Source organism: Numida meleagris, chromosome 3 (assembly GCF_002078875.1).
Source record: "Numida meleagris isolate 19003 breed g44 Domestic line chromosome 3, NumMel1.0, whole genome shotgun sequence".
Lineage (NCBI taxonomy): Eukaryota > Metazoa > Chordata > Aves > Galliformes > Numididae > Numida > Numida meleagris.
The window spans coordinates 29,525,729-29,539,369 of record NC_034411.1 but is presented as its reverse complement, the minus strand read 5'-3'; the positions used below and the strand labels follow the sequence as shown (position 1 = coordinate 29,539,369).

Genomic DNA, 13,641 nt, shown 5'->3' with positions numbered 1-13,641 from the left:
AAAACCTATTTTACAATTCCACAATGCAGGATTATGACCACAGGGGTAATTAAGCATTCTGAATATAGATTTTAGGAATTTTGCATCTTCCATTTCATTTGATGCCACCTAGATCTTTCATGATAAAAGGAGCCATCATTTACTAGTATATAGTATCTATATTCTTAGTTTCATGATTTTATAGAATTCTAATGTACCTTCCTTATTCAATTGTCATTTTCTTCCTGAATTGAAATTTTCGGTCTAAGTTAGCTTCACCTTGTGATCAGTCTCTCACAGTCTCTCTCATCATTTAGGGGCCCTCTCTTCCTGACTTTCTGTCTTACATTCAATTTTAAAATTTATTTTTATTTTGAAGTAGAAGGGAACTAAAACCATGTCAAATACTCAAGACACGAAAGCTAAATGAACTGAACCTGAGCAAAAGACTATGAAGTTAATGGAAAACTTCTTACTGGTTTCTTGAGCTTTGAACCAACACATTAAAACAAGTCTCTTTTGTCACCGTTTCAAAGTAATCAATCTGTGTAACCTAGGAACAAACCTCCCATCAAGACAACTGGGGATAATGATCCCTAGCTACAAAGAAACATGCTGATGAACTACTCTGTTAAAAAGACATTTTTAAGAGCCTTCTTTGAGGAGAGAATCTGGAAAATATGACATCAGTGTCAAAAAAAAAAAAAAAGTCCACCCCAAACTCTTTAAGTATGTTGGCAAGAGAATTATGAAATTTAACAGAATGTTAATTATGTTAATTCTCATATCTAAAGAACATTCAGTGGTACATTTGAACACTAGTGGTATATCGAACATACAACATTTGAAGTGATAAAAATTTATCTGCACTGTATTGTAGTACTTCTACACAAAAACTATAGATGCAGTAATGCACAATTATGAAATTGCAAGCGGTCACCAGTGTTTCTACAGACAAAGACCCAAGAGTCTGAACTAGTACTAAAACAACAACATAGAAATTCAGATCTCTAACAAGCTGTGATTTTGATGAAGACAGAAATTCTGAGATTAGAAACATATTGTTATTACGATGTAATGTGGCAGAAAAAGGAATCAGAAGATACCAACTAACTTTGAAAAATTTGTTTACTGGACACTTAACAGAATGTCTTTTATAGTAGGATTAACTCAGATTTTCAAATATTAAGTTATATATTAACTTCTAAGAGAAAACAAAGGGGAGATGCAATTCTAAGAAATCCGTTATCTTTTTCAAGATTCATTCTGCGTAACTGACAGACTACAGTGCAAGCTGTCGAAGAAAACTTGATTCTTTGCTGTGGGGCAAATAAAGCAACAGTATCTTTAGAAAGGTCAGCATTAGATATTCTTGTTCAATTAACAGCGAAGATAAGAGAAGCCAAACAAAAAGCTTCTCATGCTTTTTTTTTTTCCAAATTGCTTCCATTAACAAAAAAATCAAAAATATTAGAGAAAAGATGGATATTTTCATTAAAAAGTCAGCATCAACATAAAACCACAGAAATTCCATTTAGCTCACAACAAATCATTTTTCCCCCTAAAATAACAATTCCTCAAGGAAAAGACGTTCTTAAAACAAGGTACATTCTTGAGCAATTCCTGAGATACAAGCCAAGGAAATATGCTAATGTTACTTCCTGTTTGAGGAATAAAAACTCAAAGAACAAATTAACCACACCTTCCAGACAGCTACACTACACCAATCAATAATGAGAGAAAAAAACATAACAATGCTTACTTAACATGCCCCTGTAGTTGAGGTCCATGTCCCGACTCTCAGAACGAATCTTAATGGCATCTAGGATGGCATCGGGTGACAACAGTCCAGAAGGTCTTACAACATTTAGCAGTTCTGTTAGACTCATTAGTGGCAAACGCACTGCTTGCATAATTTCAGCATGGTTTTCCTTGGGGTTATGCTTACACCAATTCATCAAGGCTTGAAAAATGTCCTTCTCAGGAGCTGCAAAAGAGTCCCTCAGTACAATACTTAGAAGAGCAGCCTGGAAGAGTGTAAAAAAAAAAAAAAATAAGTTTTTGTTTGTTTGTTTGTTTTAGACAAGCCACTTAAACTTGTAGTTATTAAAAATAAACTCCAAAAGACTGACTACTTGAAACAGCGCGCAGTATTAGTCCCCTTAAGATTCCTGAAATCCAATCTAGTTTCTCTGATTAATAAACAACATAAAAACATCCACATTAGTCTACAGTAACTGTACTAAGAGTATTGCTCTACAAGACAATCGTCAGTTTCAGAACTGTGTTTATGGCTTGTTTCAGTTTCTTACTGAAGATTCAATGAATCTCTAATATAAATACTAAACAATATTATTAATCCACTATGAGAAATAAGATGGAATGGAAATGTGGAAAAAAAATCAATTTTATTCCAAGTTATATTAAATTACACAAGTAAATTTAAGGTAATAAAGAATATAAGAACCAATTTGGGGATTTAGCAGTACAATTCAAAACATCCCTTTAAATTTAGACTGACATAAGATGACTGATACGAAAACATCAACTGAGAATTGGAATTACCTTTTTAAACCATTTCCAATTACTTGGGCATTTTTATCCCCTTTCTCTTTCTTTTGGGACCAACTTGGTATCAGCAGGTAAAACCCTCAGTGAATCCTAACTCATGCAAATAATCCACAGATAGCAAAATGAGAACAAAAGGAACTGAATGGATTTTGATTTTCATTTAGCAAGCAGAATAATTAGAAGTCTGCCTCTGAAAGGGACAAATCTCTTTTATATGCCAGGATTGGTTACAACAAAGATTTCAGAAAGCATATGCCCTCAGAACTCAGATTTAATGAACTGAGTATGACAGACTACAGAAAGGAAAAAACATATTTTCCCTACACAGCTAGTAAGTTAGTCAGCAAAGTACAAATGTTTTCTTCAAGGAACAGATCCATCACAGCTTTTCCACTAACACTTTTAACACTTTTTTCTTTATTTTTAAAATATAATTAAGCTATCTTTCATTCAAGATACTTAACTGCTTCGCTTAACACTTCTTGAAAACGTTAAACCACTATTTTGCCCAGCTCAAAGCCCATTCCAGAGAAAGTAGAAAAATTCAACAGCATAGAATTGCCTGACCCTTACACAAATATTTATGCACCTAACAACAACTAATATATTAAAACAAAATTTAAAAAAATACACCCTGCAATACCATCATACTACACGATTTCAGACTGCAACAATAATAAGCAATATAAATCACATCAAACTTCAGGATACTGTAGCTTACACTGCGGAAAACTGCCTATGACAGAGATTACCTACATCAAGAAATTAATAAAATGGATTACCTTCTATCTTCAAATCTTTATAATTATTGGGCAGCAATCAGAAACCAAATAATATAATTTCAAGGATAAAAGATAAAAAAAAAATGAGGTAAGATTAAGTCACCTGTACCCAGCCATTAGAATACTCTCATATTTAGCTACAGTGAATGGTCACAACCAAATACCTAAAAAATTCAGAATGGGTCACCAGGGTTTTTATTTCTCCTTAATCTGAATAATTCCAATTGTCTCAGACTCATGAGTACCAAGTGATAACCGTTAACAAACTTAAAAGCTTGTATTCATTCTACACCTCCATTAGTATTTTCTCATGAAATATATGCAAATAAAATTAATATTCCGGGGGAAAAATGTAAACAAAAACTATACCTTAGAAAGTGACAAGAAGCCTTCACTGGAGAGCACCTCCTGAGCATTTCTGTCCATGAACATACAGCACATACAAGTTAATTTGGGAAGGGAATAAAGACTGGCAACATCAAATGTCATACAAACATTCTGAATATTAAGTATGGTGCAAAGATACTCAGATGTGGAATCCTCCAGTTCCGGAAACCCATATTTATGTGCCAGGCTTAGGAAGTCTAGGAGGACCTCCTCTTTTTCATCTCGTAGTGTGGCACGACCAGTGTAAATATATTTCATCAGCATGGCAAAAGCTTCTGCAGTGGTGTCCTGAAGAGGAATTTCTGCTTCAGGCTGAGATTCTCTCATTCCACCATACAGTAATGCTCTACAAGGAAGATAAAATTTGAGAAACTTACAACCTAGTAATACCTATTTTATTAACAAAAAAATAAAAATAATTAAAAAATCATACAAAAGGTAGAGAAAGAAAATGACAAGTAACAACACAGGGAATGCACTTCAAGAAGCTACAAAAGTCATATACATGTCATTTAAAGTGCAGCTGTCCTCTGAAAGCAGGTGCACAGGAAAGAATAATATTCTAACGCATCATGCTTTTATTCTGAGGAACAATTGATCCATCTCTACTTGGAGCAATAGTTGCAAAGCAGAAATCCTGTTGGGTTTTCTGTTATTGATTTGTTTGTTTTTAAATAGCGCTATCAGTGAGGAAGAAAAAAAAAATGCAGAAAACAAGTGAAGCAACTAGTTCATCATCATAAGAGCAGTGGTAGATTAAAGTAGGGAATAAAGGATCAAGAATCCTGGGATTTGCTAAACCCAACATGAGACAACCTTAAAGATGTCCTGAATCTTTAGGGGGAAAAAAAAAGAACTAAATACATCCAGAATTTGTTGGATTTTTTTTGTTTTGCTTTTAAAGTGTGATACACAGTTTGAACACAATTTGCACTCACACCGGTTTTGTCAGAGGGGTAAATTAGTAACTAAATTAGAAACTAAACTCATGATAATCTTTTTCCAGTAACATAATTCTATTTAGAGTGAAAAATCCCTGATCTTTAAAATGAGATGGATTAGTATTATTCCTAGTTTAAAATATCCTAACCTGAATCAAACAGACCTTTTTAAATACTTGACTTCAACACGTCAAAAGTAAACTTTCTGATGAATATAGTCCACAGAAGTACACTACCCATGCTCTGAGAAATCAAAAAATTTTACAGCAGAACTTTTCTGTTCCAAAGTTATTTTTCCCCTGAATTTGTGAAAATAACTTCAAAGTCCAATTTAATGAAGGTCAAAAGAATAACATCATGACATGGTATTTATCTTCTTATATATGGACACAATGATTTGATGTGCCGGGAAACATTCACACAGAAAAGGTCACACTCAATGGACAGATGATTACACACTGAAAAGTTCAGAGAGAAACAATGTTTATCTTATCTGCATGAAAATTTCCAGTGAGCCTGACAAAAGCTATGCTTCACCTGAAATAATGGCACCTCGCAGCCAGGATCACTCTGTGTGCTGGAAAACGTTTCTTTTCCACGATAAAGGTAACATCACTATATTCTTCCCCATTCATCAGAGCACCGATGTGCTCCGACAGAATGTGAACATGGTCAATCTCGCCAACAGCTGTGTAAGGACGAAGCGGATGGCTGTTACTCATCTTGGAGGGATGATGATACTGATAGCCTACAGAGAAAAAGGAAACAACTATTACAAAGGGCAGAAATATTTAGAAATAGCAACGATGAAAATGCAGCAATGAAAAGAAAAAAAGGAACTAGTGTAAGCTCTCTCTATGATTCTATGATTCTCTCATATATTACGAGGAAAACGAAACACAGAGGTTTTCTATTAAAGGTAATTTATAACAGGACTCAGGGCAGCTTGCATCAACAATTCTAGTCAAAAATATTTCAGAGAATTCCATCACCTCGCCCCTCCATCAATCCATTTGCTTTAAAAAAAATTAAAACAAAATGAATAAAAATTAAACAATTTTAATTACAATCACCATCATAAACAATATTTTTTGTCTGAATTAAAATGCAAGTAATTACAGAGAAATGAGTGAGTTGACCAATTTAACTTAGTCTCAACTCTGAAGCCTCTATTAAAATCAGTGATGAGTAAAACCAACAGTGTTTTCAATCCATTCTTGAACAATTCCAATCAGCTTTCCAGAACTGGAAGAATATAATTGTTCAAAGTTATGCCCAATTCTTTAACAGACTAAGTCTCAGTGGCAATAGCATCCAGAGGGCTATTCGGGTCTTAAATCAGGTTCTCTTGTCAACATTCAGTTTACTTTTCAATAAAAAAAGGTCAGCTCCTTCAGATAATAATCACCTGTATTTTCTGTGTCACCTTCAGTGCTAAAACGATGGATCACTTTTCTGAATGGGCACATTCTTAGTGCTAAAGTAAGGCGGCACGAACAAAAATGAAACCATACACTGCATACGGCTAACACATTAATCTTCTAAGTGAAATACTCATTACATGAATGTATTTTTAGCCATATTTTAAAAGTATAATCAGAAAATGCGTGTCTGTTTCCCGGCACTTTTACAGAACAAAGAAAGGAAAACACGTGGATAGGAGGTAAAGTACTATTTGTACTTCAAAACATCTGGAAACTCTTAACACAAAATCAAGACATCACAGAAATACCATCTTGAAGAATTTTAAACTAAACTAGAAAATGTGGTAGAAATAGAAAAACAGATTGAAGGAAAACAGCAAAGTAAATTGATGACAGATCACAGCATGAGCGGGAGCAGAACCCAGCTCTCCTCAGGCTATCTCTGCCATTTGAATTAGAAGCTGTATGCCCACAGAGACATTACGATGTGGAACAAGCAATACAGACCGAGACACTTGAGGCAGTCTAGCCATAACACAGAACACTGTATGAAGTTATTCTTCCACCCTGACATAAGAATAAACTATTTTTTATGTTGTTTTCTTTTTTTTCCGTAACAGAATGTTTGCTCCATTTGCACTGGTTAATTTATAGTTAAGTAAGGCAACACTGCACTGAACAGATCTATGCAACAGATCCAATTCTAGTAACATTTGCTTTGTAACAAGCAAGATCAACGTAATTCTCATCAATCAAGCTGCAATTAGCAACAGTATTTATCACAGCATAATTATGTAAGAATGCATAGACTACAGCAAAATTGCAATGTCCTCAAAATGTAAAAACTTTGTATTACACTAAAGGAGCAAACAAAAGGATGCGTTTGTTACTCAGCTGCAAATCAAAAGCATCCATATTCCTTCAGAACTTCCATACCTTTTAGGTCTGTAAATCTGTTGTTGATCTTCATTGTTAAGCACTATAGCCAGGCAACCCAATTACATACAAATTATATGCATATTATCAAACAAAAAGTACTCTCTCTCTTCTACTAGTTCCAGTTATCATTCATTAGGGAAGTTCATTTAAGATGCTACACGCATGTATTAGAATAGGCACATTTCAGTTTTAAAATGTTTTTCTGCCATTTTCTCTACATTATACTTTTTTGTTCATCCATTTTTTTTCTGTAAAACTGGGAATAGATACTGCTTGAATAAAGCTGAGAGACTATTAAAGTGGTAAAAATAAGGAAAAGCCATAAGCTGCACGTTCATTTTGTTTGCTGTAGCAGTGGATTTTGTCATGTGCCAATAGGGCAAAGGGTCCAAGGGAAAATTGTTCCCATTACAGATAAATGAAGAAAGAAAGAAATAGAATAAAAAAACCACTTCCCTGCTAAGCGTATATGAACCTACTTCTAAACAAGAACAAGCACAAGGTCTGAGGTGGGGGCATTTGCTACTAAGCTGATAACAACGGTCTACTATCAAGATTCTGGACAAGTGATGAAAGTAGAAATTTCGAAGTCCTTTTGTGTCAGATGCAAGATAAGTTTGTTTCATAGATGTTCAGTGCTCTCCACACTGCTGGGATGATGCACTATTCTAGATTCCTAGTTTCAAACTGATCATCAAAAGTATGGGATGCAAAGGATAGCTACAAGCCCAGGCTGAGCAGCCTTTCAAATGCCCGATGCAGAGGGTTGAAAACTTACAAGTCTATGAGAGCTATGTACATGCTTTATATGCTTTCCATGGGTAACATCAGTACACTGAAGAACTCAAATTTATTTACCCACCTGCTACACATTTCTAACGTAAGTTTCATCAGTTTTCCACACAACGCAGCATTGTACGAGAGCAGTCTTGTCTTCAAGATGCAGAACCAAATAATATATGACCTCAGATCCTCCCAGACTGGATTATTTAGAGGTTTATACAGTCAGCCCTTGAAGTGATCTGCACATTTCTTGTTTGAGGAAGTAAATAGTAATATACTGGTTTAGTTGTGGCATGTTGCTATGAGCTTACCTGTGTAGCCAAACTTTACAACCAGAATTCCTGGTTTTAACTCAAAGTTTTAAATACAATTTAAAAAGACAGAAGCTGCCTGGAGCTCAGCAAAACCCTTTAGGATGAACTCTCTGGTATCTTCTGTAATCATCCACGTCCCACTCAGATACACGCATTTGCTCTTCCTTGTGACCCAAGAAGAACATTTAACAAACTGCAGATAAAAGGCCAAGCCACTTATAAACCTCTCCCTGGCACCATAACCTATTTCCAGGAGCTATTAAAAGCTAATCAGGTGCTTCAGAAGTCAGCTGCTGCAGCTTTGTTCATGGCACAGAAATAGGTTAAGTACAGCATTCTTCTCAGTAAGTTTGAGCAGCTGTTAACATTGAAATGATTCTAAACTCCACCTATGATGTCAGAAAGGTCTACAAATCTCTTCTATCCAGAATCGAAACAGAAGACCCACTTCCTGGTGGCTATCTTCAATAGAAAGCACGCAAAAAATGTGGCCTAGTTTTTACTGCATAACATAATATGCAATATTATACCGTGTGTCAAGGTTAGAAAAGAAACCACCACATCGCTTTTCAGCTTGCTATATTCCCTTTTTAATAAATAATCTGTAACATGTTACAGCATACAATACCATGATCTACAAAACGCAGCAACAAAAAACACAATGACTTCTTAACTAAAATACTCATGAATCAGAACTGCAACAAAGACCTACACTATGCCACCTCCCCTGCCCCATTCGGGCTATCACTAAAGACAGCCCTCTGAAAAACAGCGCTGTTTCACTGAAAAAGGGGAAGAAATACTTTTATTCTGCTTAGAAAAAAAGGATATAAGAAATTGTCTATGAATGTGTTGGAATTTCTTGACATTAAAATAAAATAACAAACAAAACTACTTGAAGTTTAAAAATAGATATATGGAAAATAGATTAGCAAGTAAACAGACAAATGACAGAATTAAAAACTTTGTGAAGTAAGTCCAGATTATACACACAGAGCTAAGATTTCATACCCCTGAAACAATTGCATTATCACCTGGTTTATATCTGTCACGATAATACAACTCTTGTTAGAATTACACAAAGAGAATTTTCTTAAATATTGCTTACACAAAAATAGTATTATTCTTTTAAGTTCTGGTACAATAAAACAATCTCTCTGGATTTGACAAATATTTCACAATGTATTCAGATAAAAGCAAAAGTAAGTACTTTGATTCTGGCAGAACCACAGAAGCTCCTCTGTACTTCTGAGTAACAGTAACAATATTCATAGAATGAAAACTGTAACAAGAAAAAGCAACAAAAAAAAAAAACCACCTTCCAAAACCAAAACTGTTCAGGTTGAAGTACATTAAGGCTGTGTAGAATTTGTTTACTTGTGTAAAGCATTCATAAGCACCAGGAATAAAACAAGTACTTCTATGGCTTGATGCAAGCCCACAGAAATACAGAAGCTTGTTCACTGTTTCTTTTTGTTTCACAACAGGAGAAAGGATTGTGCTATTGATTGATATGATATTTAGAATTTAGTTGTAAATGTCATTAATTTACTCTGTAATATCAATGTCAAGAAAAATGTAATTCAGCACTGAAGCACATGTCAAGTAATACTTCTGAGGAAAACAAGTACTCTATCATTAATTCTCTATACTTTTCATCCTTTTACTTCCATTTAACATTTCCAATAATATGAAAGTCTTTGTTCTGTACAGTTCTGAGGTTTTCCCGTAATGACTCCCAGGAGAATCAAGCTACTCTACATTATGAGGCACCAGAAAAAAAGTGTTAAAAGGGCGTTTAGAAAGAAAATGGAAAAAGATGCCGTATTTATATCAGTGCCCCCCTAACTTGACAAACACACAAACCCAAACAAACACGCAAATTCAAACACTAGGAAGAAAATGTTTTAATTAAGATAATCCTTAAGTTACCCACAACACTACAGAAAATCTAAAGATCTGATGGACAGCAACGTTTTAAATCACACTGACTTATACATGAACAACTCACAGTGACACCTGGTTCAAAAGCTAACTAAATGACTATAACAATCAGAGTGTTATTGGAATTAATGTGTATGAGACCTCTACAATGCACATAATAGTAAAAAATAATTAAAACCTCGATATCATATTAATTATCATATTAATAACTACCTCTGCATGTCTGAAGAACTACCTGGTCCTACTTATCCAATATCCAATAACAACATAATCCACACAGTATCAATTTGTAGATTCAGAATGTGAAAAGCCAAGTAAATGGAATTCCCAGAACTTTTAAGTCATCTCCAACCTTTGGAGAAAACAAAACTGGATGCTAACCCTATTTACCATGCTTTTCAATGACAGCATCAGTACCAAAAATGTTTTTACTTCAAATATATGGACAGTTACACACTACTATGCCTTCCAGTTCCCAACCATCGTTGTGCTACTGTTTTACATTCTGCTTAGAGAGATATTACTCTGATAGGACAGCAGGAATAAGTTTAGCTACATACAAAGAACAATATAGTAGGATTTATTAAAACTCGTGTGAAATCAATTTTAATGCACTTGATGTGACATGGTTAAAATAGCACATAACTAAATTCTTAAGTTAAAATCTCAGGAAAATATATTGGTACACTCACCAGAAAAGCTCTCTGAAGGTATACAGTGGATGTAGCCTGTGGGCAGATGACCAACTTCCTGAAAATTAGGGTTCTTTGCCATTCTGAACAACTGGCAGATGGAACAGCAAGCTCATAGAAACACTAGTCAGCAACATCCAGCTGCATAGTAACAACTGTACCATATTCCTGAAACAATGCATGAAATACATCATTAAGAACAGGCGGCATGCGGCTATACAGCAAGATCAGTTGAGATGCACATTTCTCCGTTAAAAACTTTGTGGCAGTAAATTTTAAGAATCCTTCTATATTCTTTGGGGAATCTTTTAGTACCACTGGAGCATAACATTAGAAGTCTCTTTTTTTTTTTTTTTTGAGCTGTCATTTAATTTTGACAATACATTTTTAACCAAAAAAGCAATAATATATATCATAATTAATTTTTTCATTTTAAGCCACAAAAACAGTGATCACATTGTTTCTCCACGTGATTAAACCATGTCTGTGCAAAGTCTATCATATGCGTATTATTCCCCAAACATCGAAATCCCTGTAATTGGCCTTGTTTAGCACAAAGTGGTGGGTAGGTGGTGCTGGTTTTTGTTTGGTTGTGGGGTTAAGGTCTTGGGGTTAAGGTAGGAATGCCATCCAGAAGGACCAGGACAGGCTCAAAAAGCGGGCCCACAAAAACATAATGAGATTCAATAAGGCCAAATGCAAGATGTTGCACTTGGGCTGGGGCAATCTCACATTTGTCTAAAGACTGGGAGAAGAACTACTTCAGAGCAGCCCTGCCAAGAGGGATTTGGAGGTCCTGATGGACAAAAATCTGGACAAAAGCCAGCAGTGAGCTCCTGCAGCCCAGAAGGCCAGCAGTATCCTGGGCTGCATCAAGAGGGCTGGCCAGCAGGGAGAAGGAGGTGATTGTCCCCCTCTACTCTGCCCCTGAGGCCCAATCTGGAGTACCGCATCCAGATCTGGGACCCTCAGCACAAGAAAGACCTAGAGCTGTTGGAACGGGTCCAGAGGAGGGCCACGGAGATGATCAAGGGGCTGAAGCACCTCTCCTACAAAGAAAGGCTGAGGGAGTTGGGCTTGTTTAGCTTGGACAAGAGTGAGCTCTAGGAAAACCTCACTGCGGTCTTCCAGGACTTGAAGGAAGCTTATATAAACAAGAGGGAGACCAACGTTTTACGCACAGAGAGAAAGCTCACCTTAAATCTTAAAATACAAACAAAAAATTCAGTGACAGCAGCACAGGGCTTTTGGGACAGGTCTGCGTGCTGTGCTTTAAAAACAGCGGAAGCAACGGGCATTTCTGGGAAACTAAGACTACTGGTGGACTAAAAACAATTATCAATCCAGCTTTCTTATTCTTTTAACCTGATAACATAACGATTTAAGTCAAAAGTTATTTGAACGAGTCATAGCAGGGCATAACTTGCAGCAGCAGTTTGTACTATGAACCCAGAAGAGCCTGATAAAACACTGTATGTACTATCACCACGCAAACACATTGAGCTAACTAAAGAAGAATGCTAGAGTGCAGCGTCGATAAGCATTGCGGGCAGGCACAGCGGAACGCAGGAGTGCCCCACGCTGAGGATCTGCCAAGGTCACACCCGGAGCGGCTCGGGGCAAAGCGACCCCAGAGCCGCGGTTCCTCCCCGCTGGCTCTCGGAGGCCACGCAGCCGGCAGCCACCCCCGGCCCGTACAAACACTTCCCGGCTGAGTGCGAGCCCAGCACTTCTCTGCGGCACCCCCGCGCCGGCCGCTCCCTCAGAGCACCCGGTACCAAAGAGCACTGCGCTGCCGCCAGGCCCGGGCAGCCAGCACCGGCGGGTACGGCCCGGCACGGCCACTGAGGGGCCAGAGCCCGCCGCAGGAAAAACCCCAGGAGCCGCCCGGCCACCAGAGGCACTGCTCAGGCGGGAGGCGCGGCCACGACGCCCCCAAACACCCGACCGCAGCCATCCCCCACACTCACCAGCCCCGACGACGACCAGGCCTCCACCCTCAACTCGGCGCCGCCGCGACGTCAACCGCCGCGGTGACGTCATTAGCAACGGCCGCCGTCCTCCTGCGTGCTGACGTACGCGGGCCGCGGAGTGGGTCGGGGTTTCTCAAGGCGGTCCCGCATATGACCGGGTCTGAGGGCAGCAGCGTACCGCAGGAGCAGGGCCTTTGTTCCGACAAATCTCCTAAAATAGGAACTGCTGTTCACCTTCCCCTCGTTCTCTTCTGCTAGTAATTGACCACGTGCAGAATACACGCTGCCTTTGTTCAACTTGCGCTTGCCACGCTCCTGCAAATCAGCATGTATTTCCACACACCGCGGTGAGGCACTGGCACGGGCTGCCCAGGGAGGTGGGGGAGTCACCATCCCTGGAGGTGTTCGGGAACCGTGTGGATGTGGCACTGAGGGACGTGGTCAGCGGGCATGGTGGGGATGGGCTGGTGGTTGGATGAGATGATCTTAGAGGTCTTTTCCAACATTAATGGTTCTGTGATTCTATATTCTGCTTCTTGAAATTAGCAAACCTCTTTCTGTATAATGAGAATGTGTATTTGTCTCTACTCCCACTTGGAAAAGCACTACTGCCATTTAATTCAGTGCTTTATTTAGCAGAAAAAAAAGTGTTACCTTGGAAGATGCAATATTAGGATGGCCCATAATCAACACAAACCATAAATTTCAGAAGATGTCACATATTAGTACTAAGCAGAGAACATTCAGTCAAGTCTACTGCTTGTTGTGTAGTTATCCACTGAACTACCAACGCACAGCCCTAGACATACAAATGTGCAATTTACAAACTATTCCTCTTAATTACTGGATTCCATATAATTGTGTCAATAGCATTTCCAGTCACACCTGTGCTTTGAAGTGTCGTGAAACAAG

At 37.8% G+C, this 13,641-nt stretch overlaps 1 protein-coding gene across 2 annotated transcripts in view; it reads right to left on the bottom strand.

Annotated features, from left to right (window-relative positions):
* BTBD9 (BTB domain containing 9) overlaps positions 1-12,833 on the bottom strand; it is a 115,700-nt gene extending 102,867 nt beyond the window's left edge. The window contains exons 1-5 of one of the 2 annotated variants that reach the window (XM_021389446.1): positions 12,727-12,833; positions 10,757-10,924; positions 5,198-5,408; positions 3,702-4,065; positions 1,742-2,006 (exon numbers count right to left, since the gene is read on the bottom strand). In XM_021389446.1, the coding sequence (XP_021245121.1) occupies positions 1,742-2,006; positions 3,702-4,065; positions 5,198-5,408; positions 10,757-10,838 (922 nt within the window). In that variant the 5' untranslated portion in view covers positions 10,839-10,924; positions 12,727-12,833. Of the gene's footprint in view, positions 1-1,741; positions 2,007-3,701; positions 4,066-5,197; positions 5,409-7,885; positions 8,490-10,756; positions 10,925-12,726 lie in introns of those variants that run through there. The other variant, XM_021389447.1, reaches the window with a different exon arrangement.